This window comes from Triturus cristatus, chromosome 1_2 (genome assembly GCF_964204655.1).
Source record: "Triturus cristatus chromosome 1_2, aTriCri1.1, whole genome shotgun sequence".
Taxonomy (NCBI): domain Eukaryota; kingdom Metazoa; phylum Chordata; class Amphibia; order Caudata; family Salamandridae; genus Triturus; species Triturus cristatus.
The window spans coordinates 1,151,539,844-1,151,560,276 of NC_140580.1; the positions used below are offsets into that span (position 1 = coordinate 1,151,539,844).

General features: G+C 50.7%; 1 protein-coding gene across 3 annotated transcripts in view; it reads left to right on the top strand.

Annotated features, from left to right (window-relative positions):
* Nucleotides 1-20,433, top strand: part of RAPGEF1 (Rap guanine nucleotide exchange factor 1) — a 703,893-nt gene that overhangs the window by 241,672 nt on the left and 441,788 nt on the right. For all 3 annotated transcript variants that reach the window (XM_085613927.1, XM_085613929.1, XM_085613930.1), the window contains exon 4: nucleotides 477-633. In XM_085613927.1, the coding sequence (XP_085470053.1) occupies nucleotides 477-633 (157 nt within the window). The remainder of the gene's footprint in view (nucleotides 1-476; nucleotides 634-20,433) is intronic.

A 20,433-nucleotide genomic window follows, 5' to 3' on the forward strand; every position in this document is an offset into this window, starting at 1 on the left:
AAGCCGAAGTTTAGTGCAGCCACCCGGTAGGCACACTGGAGCAACTTCTAAAAAAGTTCCAGGTCCAGTTTAGTGCCTGGCGGAATTCAGAAGGAATCTTCCGTTGGAGTATCCGCCAAAAAGAGTGTTACTAAAGGTAAGGAACACTTGTTGGGTTTTATTGATTCATGCTGCCGACCTGGGGCTTGAGGGTGCTCTTGTCGCGCAGTGTCAATTTTGTGACTGGGGGAAGTTTAGACTGTTGATGACTTTACTAGGCCTATATTTGTGTAAGAGTTTGCATTTCTGTTAAATTAAAAATAGATAGTACCATTAATGGAAATTGTCTTGTGGTTCTGTCCATGAACATAGTTCAGTCACTTGGCAGGGGAAGTTAGGAGTTGAGCTGTGATTGTCGCTGATAGAGATCTATGGATAACAGGAGACGGCTAATACCTATACTTATTGCTTGACCCTTTGTCTTCTTTCATCCACAGCTCAGCTGTATCCTCCTGCTATAGTCGTGTGTACCAAAGCCTTGCCAATCTCATTCGATGGTCGGATCAGGTGATGCTTGAGGGCGTAAACTCTGAAGATAAGGAAGTGGTCAGCACGGTCCGAGAAGTCATAAAGGCGGTCTTGGACGGAGTCAAGGTATGGTGCTGAGATAATGCCATTTGTTTAAGCACTATATAAGAGACCCCTTTCCATACATCCAACATTGGAGGTACAAATAATAGTATTAGCAAAGCCAGTCTATCTGGCCTTGACTGCTAGCCTTTTGGCTTTATCAGTGCTTGTATTATTGTGGAAGCTGCTCGGTTTGACAGTGTTTTTGATAAAAAAAGAAAAGTGAAGGTAAAAATATTTTTTTGTTTTAAAAATGCACATATTGCCATAGTAGTCCTTAGCACTGAGGAGAGCTGCTTTGTGTGTGGATATGTGCCTTGTGAAAGAGCGAAAGGCCATCACTTAGTCGTTGGCTGAAGTAGGCTGATCCATTGCCCTATGCAGTAGGTGGTGAAATTAAAGCATGAAGGACACAATAGCATTGGATGAAGAGGGCTGGTTAAAAGACCCTATAAGTAAGCAAGTGTATATGTATTTACCTAAATATATAAAAAATATATATATTCAGAGGCCGAAACGCGTAGTGGCGGATTGCTCTGAATAAAATACACACTTTTTGAACAAAGCTGTGGTCCGTGCCCGTGGTATTCCGAGTTATTGGGGAAGGAGCAGAGAAGTTTCTGATAAATATATATATATATCCATTCTGGTAAAATGTGGTTACAGCCAAGACCAGGCTTTTTCAAGTGTTCTACCTGTAGAGCTTGTAAGTTTGGAGAAAACACCACCAGATATATGACCCCTTTCAGCCACATTGCCAAAATGATCAAAGGCAACTACAATTGCAGAACGGAATTTGCTGTCTATGTCCTGACATGCACCTGTGGATTGAGGTACGTGGGCAGCACGAAGCTACAGGTGCATGCCAGGATTCTGCAGCACCCGCGTGCAATTGTAAACAATGACACAACTTACCCAGTTGCCAGACATTTTAAGCAAACCCATAACAATGACCTCAAATGCCTCAAGTAATATGTGATTACAGCAGTACCTAATCCCCGTAGAGGAGGGAATAGGGAGCGGTCTCTCCGCCAACTAGAATCCCGAATGATCCTTGAACTTGATAGTAAATTCTCCAAAGGGCTGAACACAGAGGATCTTCATAATGTTTTGTAAACTGTCAACACAATACATATGTAAATCTATCAGTGTTGAGTCATCTCACTATATATGCGCATGTAAATTAGGTAACAAATCTAATAATATATGAATTAATAAATTCAGATACATTGGAATTTTACATCAGTTCTTCAGCTGCTATTTGTTTTTAATATATTGATTTTAACCCACTGTCCAACTATTTTGAAGTATTTTATAAGCACTACCACTTTAACAGCTAGGTACGGCTTTTGGCTTACCGTGGAGCATACAGCATTTTTCATGGGTTTTGAATCTTTTCACTTTATATTATCAAGATCCGAGTTTTTTAGTCTATTTATTCCACTAGTTATGTCCAACATCTTTAGCTAGGGTACACTCTGCCTTTAGAAGATCATGATAGGATATGGGGATGTAGCTAGAATTAGCATTCATGCAGCAATGGGAGTTGCACTCCATAAGACATCATTCCCCCTTCCAACACCTGTCATGGCTATTCATTTTTCAAGATAGAACTACAATGTGGGATTGTCATTTGTTCCTTTTCACAGTTCAAGTAACAATGTCTCAGGCAGCATTCATGCAGCAACACAATTTGTTTTAACATTTAATATGTCATTTTTAATATTTAATGTTCAATTATTTATAATGCATTTTAGATGTTTATAACATTTAATATATTTGGAATGAATATATATATATATATTTTAACATTTAATGCATTCATTAATTTAATGTATGACAAAACTGTGCCAAAGAACTGCTCATAAATTGATGCACTGTATAATACTCGCTGGTTTTTCTCTGATAATATAGCTTTTAAATTTTGATTATGACATTTTAAATATGGATTAAATAGACAAATTAGCTTATCAGAAGACCGACTATGTGATAGGTTCTAACATAGTATGCTGTCTCTGTTTAGTTTAATCACGTGATACGGGGGAAACATTAGTCATATGGCTCCCAGCCCTACTTTCTACTCACCACTACTGGCCATACCACTTATGCCATTACCTCCTCTACCTCAACATTCGCCCCACCTGACACACAGGACACGGACTCTGATGCAGGTCGTCCCTAATACACTGAGGACCTAAAGGAAGAGCCCTTTAGGCCACTTAGAGGGTGGTAAGGATCCTTGGGAAGACCACATAGTTGACCCACAGGATAACCCAGATCTTTAACCACACCTGGTCAAGCGGGCCCCACCAGGTTTTGCCAGTGGACTTCCCAAAATCAAGTCCACCTGGATCCTCTAGAGGACAGGGAGGATGTCCTTCATGAAACTTTGTCTAAAACAGAGATGTCAGTCAGTCACCTACCCATGCTTGAGGGCATGCCCAAGACCACAGAACACACTTTGAAAGATCCAGTCAAGAAATATACAAGCAAGCTTTACAAGATACAGTATTCATTATATGGGCTATGATCCCTGACTCACTGATAGTTCACACTGTCCATAATTGGGCCTCCGCACAGGCTACAGGGATGTTCCATTCTGCTCCCCCTGGATAAGGGATTGTTAGACTTGGCCATTTTTGCAGAGTCAACCCTGAACTTTTTGCCTTCCTCCTGGTATTTTTCCTGACCTGGTGTTGGTGGTTTTAGGACTCTGGACACTTTATCACTGCTGTCCAGTGTAAAGTGCATGTGCTCTCTATGGTAAAACGTGGTAAGATTGGTCTACACCTATTTGGTGTATTTAATTTACCTATCGGTCCCCTGTAAAGTGGTATTTCATATACCCGGGACAAGTAAATTAAATGCTACTGGTGGGCTTGCAGCGCTGCTTGCGCCACCCACCAAAGTAGCCTTTCAAACCTGTCTCAGGCCTCTGCAGGGCCTGAGCACGCAGTTTACTGCCGCTGTGATGTGGCACATAAAGTGGTTGCCGGGTCTGTGACTTCCCTTTTACTACACATAAGTCACTCCTAAGGTAGGCTCTAGCTAGCCCTATGGGCAGGGTGTGCTGTAGGTAAAAGGTAGGAAATGTGCCTTAACTGTGTGGCACGTCCTGGTAGTGACAAACAGCCATTTTGGTTTCTCACTACTGTGAGGCTGCACTTTCATAGAAATGCATTGGGGATTCCCTGATATGTGCTTCAGTGGTAATTCCTGACCTGAGAGGCGTAGAGTGGTCAAGTTTGGTATGTTTGGAATAGTGGTAATGCTGCGTAATGGTGTTCACAGATTTATTATCACCATTTTAGAAATGCCACTTTTAGAAGTGGGCATTTTTGTGTGCTATGTGTCTTTGTACCTGCCTGATGTGTACTGCATGTCTGGCTCTGGAACGACAGGGGCTGGGGAGGTGCAGTGGCTCCAGAGGGGCTGGCTGAGTCAACACTAGGCTGAATACGCCAATCTGCATTTGGAGTAGTGGGAGGAGTAGCACCTGGACCTGAATAGGACAGAGCCTGCCTCACACACTGCTGGCTCCGCCCCCTGTGGTGTCTGGGGCCAGGACCAACACTGACAAAGGAGGGTGTTGTGCACATATGTAAGTGCCCACAGAACTGGTTTGTACCGGGCACAGAGCCCTGTGCCAGGGCAGGACAAAGACCTTCATGAGTATAAGTATTGGGGCTGTGATCCCATGTAGTGTGCTGTTGGTGCTTACTTTGGAACAACTGGGCCCAGGAGGATCCACCCTCTTGGGCACCCTACTCATGGGAGTGAAGCTGCTGCCCTGTTTAGGAGACCTGGTGTGCTGGGCTGACTGAACTGAAAGGAGATACTGCCCATAGCGCGTGGTGAAGCACTCTGGATACTGGTAGGACGCTCCACTTTTGAAGAGCCCTGGGACTTTGTGATTCTTACCCCTGGTGGTTTGCCCTGGCTGAGAAGTAGCAATGCATGTTTTGGCACTGTGTTGTTGCCCTTGTATCTTTGAAAGACAGTGCATGGTGAGCGCTAGGTTCTTGACCCTATACGAGGATTCCAGCAACAGCGCGTGGAAAGTGTTGTGGCTCCCTACTGACGTTGCTTGGAGCGGTGTCGCAGAGCGCTCTCAGTGAGTGCTGTAAGGCCGAGTGCCCAGGAGGAGGCTCGCTCAGTGTTGTCCGAGAAGAACACAAGTGGCAGAGAATCCCGGCTGGGGATTGCCCGAGCAGCGAAGAAGCCGGAAGCCAGACAAGCTTGTGCCTGACCGTGGGCGGGGCTCTCGAGAGGAAAGTGAGAGCCCCGCGTGTTGCCTGGAAGTTGCAGAGACTTTGCTCCGTGAAGCAGGAAGTCAGGCGAGTAGAGCCTGACCTGGGGCGTGGCTGGACAGAAAAACACAGAGCTGGAGCCAGAAATCAGGCAAGCTTGTGCCTGATGGTGGGCGGGGCTCCTGTGTACCGGTGAGAGTCCAGCACGTTGGCCAGAACGAAGACTGAGCCTCGCAGGCTCACCGGACACCGAGGGAAGTCCGGAGCCTCGCGGCTCCCTACTACTGCGTCCTCCCTGTTTGACAGCATTAACCGAGAAGAGAGGCCAACGCCAGGAGCCACTGGGAGCTCCAGAATCCGTCCCGATTGGCTCTGCGAGGGAAGAGAAGCCCCGGTGAGTGGGGCTTACAAGACACACTGTTTGTGTCTGTGGGTTCACACAGCTGCACCACCAGAACGCGGGCAGCTGCCACATGGGGGCATTCAATGACGGAGGCAAGGGTGAGTTGCGCCCGCCCCCTTTACATTGCACACGTCTTGGCTGCATCGGCAGCTAGGGGGGCCAGTTCGGGGACATTGTTCTATCTAAGGATACCAGGCTGCCCAAGAGAGGGCCGGGAGGCGGCAGCGATGTATATGTGATGCCCTGAGGTGGTGACAATATGTCACATTGTGCAGTTTTATCCCAGAGGGGGGGGGGGCATAATGTGTTTACGGAATAGGCTGCTGCTGCCAGTGTTTACTATGTTGCCCTGTGGCAGATGTTTAGGCATAATGTGCTATGCTTAGTACCCATATGTGCAGTGTTTAATATGGTACACTGCCGCTGATTATGTTTGGCATAACATGCTATACTGGAAAGTGCTATTATGTGCATGCCTCATTCTTGATGCCTAATGTAGGGTACTAGATGCACTCTTACCAGTAGTGACTGGTTATCTACACTAACTGTAATATATGTGAGGTTATGACAGTGGACTGATTGACCCTGTCGTGTATATAGAGGTCTGAGAAACACTGGATACTTCGACCTCTATTTTTGTTGAGACGAACCTAGTACAACAAAGTGATTTTTTAACCTTCATTTCTCACATTGGTATGAGTGAGTACTCATCGCAACTTTTTCTTTGAACATGAAGGGGCCCTTATCTACAGGTCTATTTTTTTTACGTATTTTATTTATCCTTTGGTATACTGGTATTTGACCATCTAGTTATTTTTTGCTTAACATTAAGAGCTTCGAATAAATATACGACTGGAGGCTTGACCTCTGGCTAACTTCAGCCAAATTATTTTTTTTCATTTTATTTCTCCGTTCATTGGCAATTTTCTTTAATAATGAATTCCCCCGCTCCTTTTTTGCCCGAACATTCTGAGCACTACCTCGAACTCATGCCAACTTCAATGACTCAATCAAGTAGTATCGCCACAACGAGGCGGACAAATTGAGCAGGATACGTTCTAGTTTTTCTAGTGCGCATGCACACTACACACGGAGGTGCTTGCACTGGGAGCAAGTCTTGCCACCGACGGGCGGCCATTTTGAGCAGTTAGCGGTCCACTTTTGAGTTGCACTCGAGGGCTGAATGCAGAAGACACCGGATGCTTAAACCGGCTCTCTGCAAACAAACTTCATTCATCGGAGCCACGGGTAGGCATTGCCTGGGTGAGAGAGCAGCTTTGATGATTTAAGTACAGCACAGCCGATCCCCTGAGCAACGAGAATTTCCCAATTGCGAGAAATGGTTTTTTGCATTCCAACTTACAATATCGAACACATTTTCTTCCCACAGTGTTTGTCTACAAGCGCTCCTCACCTCCGTGTTTAAGCTCATGGGCTTTAGTTAGGCACCAATAATGTACGTTACCTGATCATGTTTTTTCCTCAGTAACTCACTAAACGTTTTACATTCGGGAGTCACATGATGTCCCTTGTTTTCTACTTATCTCATCAATAGTATGACAAGAGCATCATATTTGGAATCGATTTCCCCGAAATGACAGCTCATCTAGAGTGTGTGTTTTTTGTTAATCGTCTTGTACTGTCTTGTTTGTCATGATATTAAGGGCAGCACGGCACCCACGTGAATCTGATAAAGAATAGTCGTGCACAAGTGAAAATATATCACTATTTGATCTCCCACGAGGAGAGTAAGACCTCCGACCCTCAGTCTAGGTCCACTCTCGCCCCGCAGCTCTGCTGTGCCGTCTCTTGCCTCCAGACCCCGACCTCCTCCTTGGTAGGTTCGAGGCTGCTGCCCGCTCCCACTGCCCGCTCCAACTGGGACCAGACTGCCTGCAACCACCATAACCGTTCTCAGCCGTTTTTTTTCTTAATTTGTCCCTGTTGTGCCACTGTTATTGTGCCCATCTGTGTCTTGCTCTAATTTCACCACTGTTTTTACTTTCTTGTGCCTGCATGTTCCTTTCGCCGCTCCCAGCTTCTCCTCCCTCCCACCGCCCTACTTAATGGCGGCTGCGCGCAGTGGGTGCGCCAAAGGCGCACCAAAGGCAGGCCCGTCTGCGCCCGTCCACAACAGAATGGCGGCCAGCGCCAGGAACCCTAGACGTCACAGTACCCATCGCTACGACACCACCACCCCTCCTCGCACGCAACCCTGGAAGACTTAGAGAATGCCAACAGGCCTCGCCGAACACGACCCACGGCCAGTTCTCCTGCCTCCACTGCCACCAGACCCTCACCGCCACCCCGGCCTCAAACACCGCCGACGCCAGCACTGGCCAAACCTAAAATGCATCCTCCTCAACGTACGCTTCTTACCCAAACACGCCATGGAAATCTGGAACCTACTCGCCTCTCTCTCGTCCGACATCGCCTTCTTCACAGAGACCTGGACCAACGCATCCTCCGCCCCCGACATCAGCACCGCCATCCCAGACGGATACAAGATCCAGAGAAATGACCGCCCCAATCACCCAGGATGGGGCCTCGCCATCACCCAAAAGAGCACCCTCCTCCTCACCACCTCCAGTGAAACCTTCCCCTCCGCCGAACACCTGCACTTCCAGAACCGACCACCCCAAAAGCCCCACTTCGAGGAACCCTCGTCTACAGACCCCCCCCCCGGCCCCCAACAACCTTCGCCACCACCATCACCGACTTCATCCCACCCTACGCCATCGCCTCAACAAACTACATACTCATTGGAGACCTGAACTTCCACCTCGACAACCCCAGCGACTCCAACTCCATTATCCCTCGTGACAACCTCGCCAGCATCGGACTTAAACAACTCATCAACACAACGACCCACAGAGAAGAAAATACCCTCGTGGAAGGAAACCGCGTCCAATTCAGCCACACAACGCAGCCGCCATGGACCGGCCACCACCGCGTACACTTCGCCATCAACAAACCCAAGGCACCCAAACCAGCCCCACGCCCACCACGAAGGAACTGGAGCAAGGTTACCGTCGAGCAACGTAACTCCACCCTCACCCGAGACAACCACACCTGGGCACCCGACGGAAACAATGCAGCCAGAGAACTCCACACCTGGATCACCAACTGCGCAGACGAGCTCGCTACGCCATGCCGACAGACCACGCTCCAGGGAAGCCTCCTGCTTTACCACTGCTCTCCAAGAAGCCAGACGCACCTGCAGACACCTGGAGAAGAACTGAAGAAACACCAAGACAACCAAAACCACACCACCTACAAGGACGCCATGACGGACTACCACAACCAGATCAGAGCCAAGAGGAACTTCATCCACAACAATATCCTGGCCAACTCCAAGTAACTTTTCAGTGTCATTCAAGAATTCACCAACCCCACGCAGCGAAGCCACAGACATCACCCCATTCCAAGACCTCTGCGACAAGCTTGGAATAGATATTCACCTTAAGATCAAAAACCTCTACGACAATTTCATCCACCACAGATGGCCCTGCCCCCCCAGAAACACCAGCCAGACCATCATCTCCAACCGATCCACCGATCACGGCCGAAGACACTGCCTCGACCATGAAACTCATCCTCTCGGGGGGGCCCCCACTGACCCCTGACCTCCTCACATCTACCACAGAGCTGCAGCCGCCATCACACCCAAACTACATCATACCATAAACACCACCTTCAAAACCGGCACCTTCCCAGACGACAGGAAGCCCGCAGAAGTCAAACCCCCTGCTCAAGAAGCCCACAGCTGACCCCACCAACCTCAAGAACTATCGACCCATCTCGCTCCTCCCCTTCGCAACCAAAGTTGCAGAGAAAACAGTCAACAGGAAACTGACACGATTCATTGAAGAGAATGCCGTCCTCGACCCGTCCCAATCTGCATTCCGAAGCAACCACAGCAAAGAGACCACCCTACTCACTGCCACAGACGACATCCGCACCCTCCTGGACCAAGGCCACTCCGCAGCCCTCATCCTACTCGACCTATCAGCGTCCTTCGACACCATCTCCCACTGCACACTAGCCGCCAGACTATACGACGCAGGCATACAAGGAACAGACCTGGACTGGATCCGATCATTCTTCACCGGAAGAAGCCAAAGGTTCAGACTCCCACCCTTCCTCTCTGACCTCACGAAAATCACCTGCGAAGTCCCACAGGGTTCCTTCCTAATCTCCACCCTCTTCAACATGGACGATGGCTGAGAGGGGGGCCATGTAGGACAACACGGCCTCAACATCGTATCCTACGCCGACGACACCCAGCTCATTCTCTCCCTCACCAAAGACCCCACCACTGCCTAACTCAACTTCCAGAAAGGAATGCAAGACGTTGCAGTCTGGATGACCAACAGCTGCCTGAAGCTCAACGCCGAGAAGACAGAAGTCCTCGTCCTCGGTAGCACCCCTTCTGCTTGGACAGCACCTGGTGGCCGACCGCCCTCGGAAGCCCACCTACCCCCTCAGACCATGCCAAGAACCTCTGCACCGTACTCGACTCATCACTCTCCATGAACTGACAGGTCAACGCCGTCACCTTCAGCTGCTTCAACACCCTCTGCATCCTCGGCAAGACCTTCAAGTTGATCCCCCCTGAGTCAAGTAAGACAGTCACCCACGCACTGCTCACCAGCAGACTGGACTATGGAAACGCACTATACGCCGGCATCATCAAGTCCCTACTCCGCAAACTCCAGACAATACAGAACACCGCCGCCAGACTCTTCCTCGGCATCCCCCGACACAAACACATCAGCCAACACCTACGAAGTCTCCACTGGCTCCCCGTGGAGAAAAGGGTCACTTTCAAAATCCTCACTCACGCCTACAAATGCATACACAACAACAGACCCAAATACCTCAACGACCGAATCAACTTCCACATACCCAAAAGAAACCTTCGATCTTCCAACCTCGCACTGGCCTAAACCCAGTGCATCCACAGAGCCAGCGCAGGCGGAAGATCCTTCTCTCACATTGCAGCCAAGACCTGGAACGAGCTACCGGCAGACATCAGACGCGTCCCTTCACTGAACACCTTCAGGAAGACCCTCAAGACCTGGCTCTTCTGCTAAACAGATCTGCCCCACCCCCCGTCAGCGCCTTGAGACCATCACGGGTGAGTAGCGCTTACAATTCCCTGATTGATTCATTGAGTAATGTGGTTTCTTTATGGAGTATATATTGCAATATATATATATATATATATATATATATATATATATATATATATATATACACATATATAATATATATATATACACATATATAATATATTTTAAACTTTTTATTGAGAAATTGGCATGTTGAACAGCAAGGACACAGCATTGTACATGTAATCAGAGGCACACAGTGCGATAATACATCAAAAACCTCTTCACCACAGTGCAGCATGACTGTTTTCGGGAATGTCACATTATCCAACATTATCAACCTCATCCCCGACCCCCCCGGTGGCTCCCCCCAGAAAGTATTCCAAGGCCCCCAAATTTGCGACCACTTCTTCAGGCATCTCCTGGAAACCTAGATAGGTATCTGTCACAATACACCAATCCATGTCTCTGGCCCAGTCCGCAATGCTCGGTGAGGTCGGAGCCTTACACAATCGTGCGATATTCCGCTTGGCCACCGTGAAGCCCAAAGTGATTCATATCCTCTCCTTGGCCGTAAGGTCAGTGGGGTCCCATATGTTTAACAAAATCAGTGTGATGTTGCATTGTATCTGCTGCCCCAATACTTCCTCCATCATTAATACCACCCTCTCCCAGAAGTTCTGAATTGTCTCTCATTCCAAAAGTGTATGGATGAAGGTGCCCTCCTGCCTGCAATGCAGTATACAGCCACTATCTTGGGCGTATCCCATATGAACCAATGGAGGTCCAGACAAGTGCGTCCTATGAAGGATTTTTAGCTGAACCAGTCGGATTCTGAAGGAGATGGCAACTTCGCGGGGAGAAGCCACAGTGGCTCGCCACTCCTCATCTTCCAAGCCGGCAACATCATGGTCCCATTTACCTCTTAGCCGTGTTAGGGGATCGGTCATATTATTGATAAGTTTCTTGTATATGAGGGATATGGCCTTTTCTGGTAAATCACAATCTATAATCCTGTCCTCCAGAGGGGAGGAATCTGGGAGGGCCGTACTCTTAGGGAGAACCGAGAGTAGTGCGTGCCTAAATTGGAAATACCGGAACTGTTCAGAGCTGGCCATTTCAAACTCTTGACTTAGTTGGGAGAATGGTATGACATTCCCGGATTTCCAAAGGTCCCCAGTTCTGGAAATATCAATGGTGTCCCATTTGTCGAACCCCAAGGAGCGCGACAGCCGACCCAGCTGGTCACAGTGCCAGAACGGCGTAGCTTGAGTAAGCTTGCCCTCCCAACCCAGGCTTTTAGTGGCATCTTTCCATATTTGCACGCCGTGCTTGGTCGGGCCGGACAAGATGTTTTTCTGAGACTTTGTATGCAGTGCGCCCTCAAACCCACCCCCGGGGAGAAGCCGTCGATCGATCGATCCGAAATGCTGGGTCGACGTGCCGCCTATAGGTGCATTGGTTAATGGCAGTGAGCTGCGAGGCCCAGTAGTATCTTTTCATGTCTGGAAGTCCGATGCCCCCGTCGAACCACCCCAGTGTGAGCTTGTGTGGCGATGCTGGGTGGTTTACCCTCCCATAGCAAATCCCGCACTGTGCCCTCCAGTTCAAGGTGTGTGTTTTGTAACACGTACAGGAGACGGGGGAGGGACATCATCTTGAATAGGTCAGCCCGTCCCAGGAGGGTCAAGGGGAGCGATTTCCAGTGCTGGACATCAGATTTAAGGCGCGCTAGTGGTGGCCGGAGGTTGGTGTCATAAAATTGCGTCAGGTCTTTAGATACCCAGATATTTAAAGCAGTCGATGGTCTCCGTCAGCTGGCAACCCAGGGAAAGTCGAGGTCTTTACCCACTGAGAACGTAAAGCACCGCTTTTGACCAGTTGATCCTGTAGCCTGCGAACCTACCAAATATGTGGAATATATCCATCACCACATTAAGAGACGCCGCCGGGGAGGCGAGATAAAGCAGGAAGTCGTCTGCATACAATGATATGCGGTCCCCCTACCCATATGTCTATGCCGGATCCAAGCTGCGAGAGGTTGCAAGGCCAAGGCAAAGAGGAGTGGTGACAGGGGACATCCTTGCCTGGTGCCCCTACCGAGAGAGAAGACGGGGGATTTCCGATTGTTTACAACCACTTGCGCTAAGGGTTGACAGTATAGTAGACGCACCCATTTAATAAATTCAGGACCGAATCCTAGCTTGTGAAGCACCGCAAACATGTAGGGCTATTCAATGGTGTCAAAGGCCGAAGCGGCATCCAGTGATACCACCACTGCGTCTTCTCTGAATGTATCTGCCCTGCAAAGCACTGCGTGCAGTCGGCGGAGATTAAGAGACTTGTTTCTTGCCGGTATGAACCCGGACTGATCCGGGTGTATCAAGTTGGGAAGAACTTGTAACAGACGAGTGGCAAGAACTTTTGCAAGGATCTTGGCCTCGCAGTTGAGCGAGATGGGCCTGTATGAGGAACACAAGTCGGCTGGTATACCCGCTTTGTGGATAACAATGATGTTGGCCAGTCTGTGATCCTCGGGAAGAATTCCTAGCTCTTTACTTTCTCTATACATGGCAGTAATACAAGGGGCGGTCATGCCTGCCGTTAGCTTAAATAATTCTACAGGAATCCCGTTGGCACCCGATGTGCTCGTTCCACTGAAAAGAAATTGGAGAGTCACTTTGGCTTGAGCTAAGTAGTGATCAGCTCTTCCACGAATAGATCCGCTGATGGCCCCTCCGCTCGTTCAGGTACCCTAATTATATGGACGTTGTTGCGTCTGGAGCATCCCTCAGCCATCCAAATGCGTTTCTAGTTTCATAGCATGTGCTTGTAGCTTCTCCATCTTTCTCTGCAGCGCTGACGTTTCTTCCACCAGGGAGGTCGCCTTGATTTTGACGTCTTTTAATCGCGAGTTCATTGAGCGCATGTCTTCTCTGATAAGGGACACTTCGGTGGACACTGTGTCAATACGAGACTCCAATGACGTGCTGACGGTGGTGATGGCCTCAAGAATATCCTGTAGCGTTGTTTCCTTTTGCTTCCCACCGGGCTCAGATGTGTCGGTTGTGGTCGACCCCCCTTTGGGGCTCACTCCGGTGCCTCCCTCCCAAGCGTACTTAGTCAGTTTGGCCTGGAGGGCTGCCTTCGAGCTGCGGCCCCCCTGCCATCGTGTATGCAGATCCCTCCAAAGGAGCTTACGTGCTGTTGGAGTCGGGTACTACGTGCGGCAGTCAGTAGTAGAATCTCCAGCGTCCGCCTTACTGCGCAATGCAGTCCGTTAACGGCAGGAATGCAGGCCTCTGATATCCTGCGTCTGGGATCCCCTCTAACACCAGGGTGTGAGCAAGTGCGTATCACAGCTGCACCAGGAACGCGCCTTGGGTCTGCACAGGAGGCAATGGTGGGAGGGAAAGGAGGTGTACACCGCAGGCGTGTTTTGGCAGGGAGCAGTGCTCTCCTGTGCTGTACCTATTTGCTTGTGGCAGGGTGGGACGGCAGCGCAGTATTTCCAGGCAGCCGCGGAGGGTTACAGCAGCGTCCTGGTTAGTGAGCCCCTTGTCCGGTGTGTCACAGGTCGAAAATCAGCCTCAAATCTCACCTAACCATAAGTAGGAGCAACTGTAGCAACCGTGCGGCCGTGTAGCGGATCGTTTAGCACTGTGGCGCTGCGATTCCGTCCCTGTGCTTCCTTTGGTGCGGGAAGTGGCTTAATGACCTTCTGAAAGTCCGACGCTCAGCCCGGCACTGCTCCTCCCTCCCGGTCAGTGCGGGGCCTCCTCTACCCCCTCCAGGCACTTCAGGTGTTTAGTCTGCTGCCGTGGAGGCCAGCGCTGCTACCGATATTGTTATTGCGTACCTGCCTGCCTCCCGGGTCCCCACTCTGCTCCCTGCTCCTTTGTTTCCTGGAGAATCAGCGGCAAGCAGATGACGGCAGCCGTGGCCTGTGTTTTCCCTCCGAACTCGGCGAGATGTCGTTTCCAGGCGCTCTTCTACCCCGTTACCGGAGGCGATTGCGCCGATGGTCGTGCGCCGCCGGCGATCCTCCGGGCCGACAGACCGCGCGGCTGCGCCCCCGTCTCAGTCCGGCCCAATGGCGTTGTGAAAGGTGGTAGTAGGGGGTTGTAAGGAACCACAGTGACTCGTCAATAAGATGAACAATCCGATTTTTATTTAGGGTAGATGCCGTTCTCTCCAAGTGTTCCCGAGGTTGTAGGGTCGTCTGGCTGATGGAACGTCTGGTCAAGGGTTCCTCCTCAGGGGGCCGTCTCCGCGTCGGTTGCCAGGGAAAGAAACACACAGGGACACAAAGGTGAGTAGGCTTGAAGGGGACGTAGAAGATTTGAGGGGGAAAAGGTTGTGAGGGATCACCGGGGCTACCACCAACTGCCGTGACTCGAGAATCAAAAAAAAAACACTAGAAGATCCTAGGCACAGAGGTGTGGAGGTGGAGTGATGGACGAAATAAAGCCAATGAACACCCAACACTCAGGTTCCCCGTGTCTCCGTGACCTCCCTCGTACTAATCACCCGGTCCCTCCCCATGATTGTGAAAGACTCAGGATACGATCACGTATCTTTCCCAGCCACGCTCCTCCAGGAACGTGGCGGGGCGAGTGGCGTATCTGTTGGCCTCCTGGCTCCGTCGACAGCACACCTCGGCTTCCGCGGTCTCCTGTGGTCGTGTTCTCTCGCTCTCCGATACTCGCTCGCTCCTGTCGTGTCTCCTGTTCTCCGATACTCGCTCGCTCCTGTTCTCTGCTCTCCCTGCTTCCTCCGGCTTTCGCGGTCTCCTTCTCTTCCGGGTTCCCCTTACGAGGGAGCGTGGCTCCTGATTGGACGGCGGCCTCTGATGCGATTCCTGCAGACTCCTCCCACCGGGATTCCTCGGTTGCGTTAAAGGGACCATACAAGTCCTGTGGCTGTGACGGAAAGGAACAGTCAAGTATCCCTCCAGCGCGTTGGTCCATGGCAGTGACCCCGTGACAATTCCCTCCCCCAGGTGTACCCCGATCGGGGGAACAAGGGAACCGGGAAAGGAAATTGGCATTACCCTGGTTCACCCCTTTCCGATGTCGGATGTCAATTTGATAAGGCTGTAGGGCGAGGAACCATCGGAGGATTCTGTCATTATGGCCATGATTTCTTTGTAACCAGGTAAGGGGAGCATGATCCGTATAAAGGATAAAGGGTCTGCCTTCCAAATAATATCGGAGCTTTTCAACCCCCCATTTGACAGCGAGGCACTCTTTTTCTATGGTTGAATAGGCTTGCTCCCTAGGAAACAATTTTCTGCTGAGGAAAAGGAGGGGGCGTTCGTGACCGTCGGGGTCTTGTTGAGAGAGAACCGCCCCGATCCAATACCGGAGGCGTCTGTTTGCAGGATAAAGGTTTTATTGAAGTCTGGGGTCACTAGCACAGGGGAGGTTGTTATGGCATCCTTCAGGGCTTGAAACGCAAGGGCCTCTTGGTTAGAAGGGGCTTTTAACCTGGGCGAGGGGTGTGTTTTACGTAGCAGGTCAGTGAGAGGGCCTGCTATGGTAGCGAACTGGGCGATGAATCGTCTATAATACCCTACCAAGCCTAAGAACGCCCTCAAGTCTATTTTAGTTTTTGGATAGGGTACTGACTGTATGGCGGCCACTTTCTCGGTTTGGGGCGCTATATGCCCCCCCCCCCCAGGAGATACCCTAAATAGCGGACCTTCTGAAAGGCCACCCTGGTTTTCTTCGCATTGACGTGCAACCCTGAGCGTCTAAGGCTGCCCAGGATGTTCCCTAAGTGCCCTATGTGTTCCTCCCAGGTCTTGCTATAGACCACGATGTCATCCAGATAAGCCCCTGAATATTGTAGGTGAGGGGCCAGGGGGGTATCCATGGCTCGTTGAAAGGTGGCGGGAGCCCCATGCAACCCAAAGGGAAAGACTGTGAATTGGTAGTGGCCGGAAGGGGTGGAGAACGCTGTCTTCTCCTGGTCTGCAGGGGCCAAAGGGATCTGCCAGTAACCCTTGGTGAGGTCAATAGTGGTTATGTATCGAGCTTCACCAAGGCGTTCTATGAGTTCATCCACGCGGGGAAGAGGATAGGCGTCTTGCTTGGACACCCTGTTCACGGCTCGAAAGTCAATACAAAACCGGATGCTGCCATCCGGTTTGGGTACAAGCACAACGGGGGAACACCAATTGCTATGTGAGGGCACGATAACCCCTGAAACCAACATCCTGGAGACCTCCTCCTGAAAGGCAGCTCGTCTGGCCTCAGGAATCCGGTACGGTTTTTGTTTAACCGATGGAATGCTCGGCTAGGAGGGTCCTACCGGGTTGATCAGAGAATATATCTGAGAAGCTCAGAAGCAGAGACCGTATCTCTCTGGTTTGTGCTTCGGTGAAGTCGGGATTGATAGGAGTCTCTAGGGTAGTATGAGAGGGAGAGGAGATCATTGACACCGTATGGGCCTCGGAAGGAGGGGGTCCCAACCACTTCTTCAGCAAATTAATATGGAACATTTGGGTCCTCTTCCCTCTCATCTGTAAGATATACGTGGTTTTCCCTATCTTTCTTATAAACTTGAATGGTCCTTGCCACTCTTTTCTTAATTTGTGGGTGGAGGTGGGTAAGAGTACCAGTACCCAGTCGCCTATATCCAGTTCCCTCCACTTCGTGCCTCGGTCGTAAAATGTCTTCTGCCTATCCTGAGCCACAGACAACTGTGTATGGGCCAAGGCTCGCAGTTTGTGTAGCCGACTCTGTAACTGTCGAGTGTAATCCAGTAGGGTTTCGGCCTCTTGCAGCCCCTCCCGCTCCCAGCTATCTTTCGTGATCTCAAGTAATGTTCGGGGTTTACGTCCAAACAATAACTCAAAGGAAGAGGTCCCTAAACTGGATTGTTTTTGGCTACGGAGTACAAAGAGGGCAAAGGGGAGCAGTTGGTCCCATTGCCGTCCATCCCCAGACAGAAGCTTCTTTAATGTGAGTTTAAGGCTACCATTATATCGTTCGACTAGTCCATCTGTCTGGGGGTGATACACAGAGGTGGTGATATGTTTAATGCGTAGCTGGTCACAGACCTGTTTCATTAAACGGGACACGAATGGGGTGCCTTGATCAGTGATGATCTCTCGAGGAAACCCCATGCGAGAGAACACTTCTACGAGTCGTTGGGCGATGGCACTGGAGGTTGCGGCACGAAGTGGGAAGGCCTCTAGGTACCTGGTGGCATAGTCAATCAATACCAGAGCATACTGGTGACCCCTAGCGGACTTGGGCAAGGGTCCTATGAGGTCCATACCTAAGCGGTCGAAGGGAGTCCCAATAATGGGTAGGGAATTCAAGGGAACTGGAGGGGGAATATAGGGATTGCGTTTCTGGCATATTTGGCATTCCTGGCAGTACTTCTGTATTTGCGCGTACACCCCTGGCCAAAAGAAATGTTGTAAGATGGCCTGACCAGTCTTTTCTGCTCCGGAATGCCCCGCCAAGAGATGAGCATGGGCAAAGAACAGAATTTGATCTCTGAACCCCACGGGAACCAACAGTTGGGGAACGGCGTCAGGTTTGGCTAGTCTGTAGAGGAGACCATTTTGTTCTATGAAGGTAGGATAGGTACGAGTCCCTGGATCCTGTGGATCTCGGGCTTTTTGCCTGGCATGTGTGAGACTTGCATCGTTCAACTGGGCCATCCGAAAATGATTATCTCTAGCCCAGGGTTCAGGAGTAAGACACACGTTGAACTTGGTGGGGTTTATGGCAGCCTGCAAAAGGGGAGTAAAGGACGGGGTGTCAATCCCTATGATCAGCGATTCGGGGAGATTTTCCACCAACCCCACCACTACCTCTGACTGTATGTGGTCATTGACCCCCAGGGTAATCCTAGCCAAAGGGTATTCTCTCACGTCCCCATGTATACATCGGATATGTACTGTCTGCCCTGGTAAGAGCCAAGAAGGTGTTATCAGTTCCCGCCTTATGACAGAATGCCTGCAACCCGAGTCAAGAAGGGCCTTTACCCTCCTGCCATTGAGACTCACACTTGCGTAGAAAATGGGCCCGGTTTCCTGTGCGAATAGGACAGAGCGGGGTGCATAGCTGATGTCCATGGGTTCGTCTTCTTTTTCTCTTTTCTTGCGACAGAACCGCGCAATGTGGCCCCACTCTCCACAGTCGTAGCATTGGGGGGACGAGTAAGCCGGGTTCTCGGGTCGGGAGATGCGGGGGCGGTTTCCCTCGGGTGGGGGTCGTAAGGCCCTTCTTTCAGCTTTTACAGGACCCGGAGGGCGAGAGTGTTTCTCTGGTTCTTTCATAGGGGGTCGACCCTGGGCCCTGGCGTAAGCAGTCGCCATTTCAATGGCTTGTTCCAATGACAGACCGGCGTGTTGTTTAACCACCGTTGAGTGGCATATGGGAGGGCCTCCAGAAACTGTTCTAAATAAATTTTGTTCATGACCTCGTCCATGTTGGCCTCATGAGGTTTGGTCGGCGGCTCCCTTGAGTTTGAAGAACAAGGTTTTTGGCAGGTCTCCCGGAACTCCTCGCTCTTGTCTGAACTTTAGGTGTTGTGTCTCGTCGTCCACACCCAAGCGATCCAGCACGTATTGTTTTACCACCGTATATGTGGATGTCCCATCTTGGTTTATTGTCTGGTATGCTGCCTGGGCTTCTCCCGTTAGGAGGGGGGCGAGATAAAAAGGCCAACGGTCTCCCGGCCAGGCACTGGCCCTCGCAGCTCTTTCAAAATTAAAAAAAAACTCCAAGGGGTCATCTCCCGGTACGAACTTCTGGAGGGGAACCACTGTCCCAGGGGGGTTGCTTGCTCTTCCCTGTCCCAATGTGACCAGGAGTTGGGCATGCCCTTCGGCTAATTTCAATTAACTATCAGCTTGGTTCTGAATTGCTGAAGTAAAGACTGCACGGTCCGCCTCCGCCTGACTGGATGATTTCTCCACTGCCCATTCAAGTTTAGCCTGGCCCTCCTTCATCTGATGGATGAGGGCCTCCATCCTGTTTCGGATACTGATTCCCCAAGGCTCCTATCTGGCTCGCCACTTGTGAAAGGTGGTAGTAAGGGGGTTGTAAGGAACCACAGTGACTCGTCAATAAGCTGAACAATCCGATTTTTATTTAGGGTAAATGCCGTTCTCTCCAAGTGTTCCCGAGGTTGTAGGGTCGTTTGGCTGATGGAACGTCTGGTCAAGGGTTCCTCCTCAGGGGGCCGTCTCCGCGTCGGTTACCAGGGAAAGAAACACACAGGGACACAAGGGTGAGTAGGCGTAGAAGATTTGAGGGGGAAAAGGTTGTGAGGGATCACCGGGGCTACCACCAACTGCCGTGACTCGAGAATCAAAAAAAAAACACTAGAAGATCCTAGGCACAGAGGTGTGGAGGTGGAGTGATGGACGAAATAAAGCCAATGAACACCCAACACTCAGGTTCCCCGTGTCTCCGTGACCTCCCTCGTACTAATCACCCGGTCCCTCCCCGTGATTGTGAAAGACTCAGGATACGATCACGTACCTTTCCCAGCCACGCTCCTCCAGGAACGTGGCGGGGCGAGTGGCGTATCTGTTGGCCTCCTGGCTCCGTCGACAGCACACCTCGGCCTCCGCGGTCTCCTGTGGTCGTGTTCTCTCGCTCTCCGATACTCGCTCGCTCCTGTCGTGTCTCCTGTTCTCCGCTCTCCCTGCTTCCTCTGGCTTTCGCGGTCTCCTTCTCTTCCGGGTTCCCCTTACGAGGGAGCGTGGCTCCTGATTGGGCGGCGGCCTCTGACGCGATTCCTGCAGACTCCTCCCACCGGGATTCCTCGGTTGCGTTAAAGGGACCATACAAGTCCTGTGGCTGTGACGGAAAGGAACAGTCAAGTATCCCTCCATCGCGTTGGTCCATGGCAGTGACCCCGTGACAGGCGTAGATCTCGCCGTTCAGGTTCCGTACCTCCTTCCTGGCCGCGGGTGGTAACAAACTGTGCAGCAGCCCTTCCTATCTACAGTTTACATTTTTGGAGCCCCAATCTAGGCAGTTTGATATTAGACGGATTTTGTACTCGGTCGGCAGAGCTGACAGAT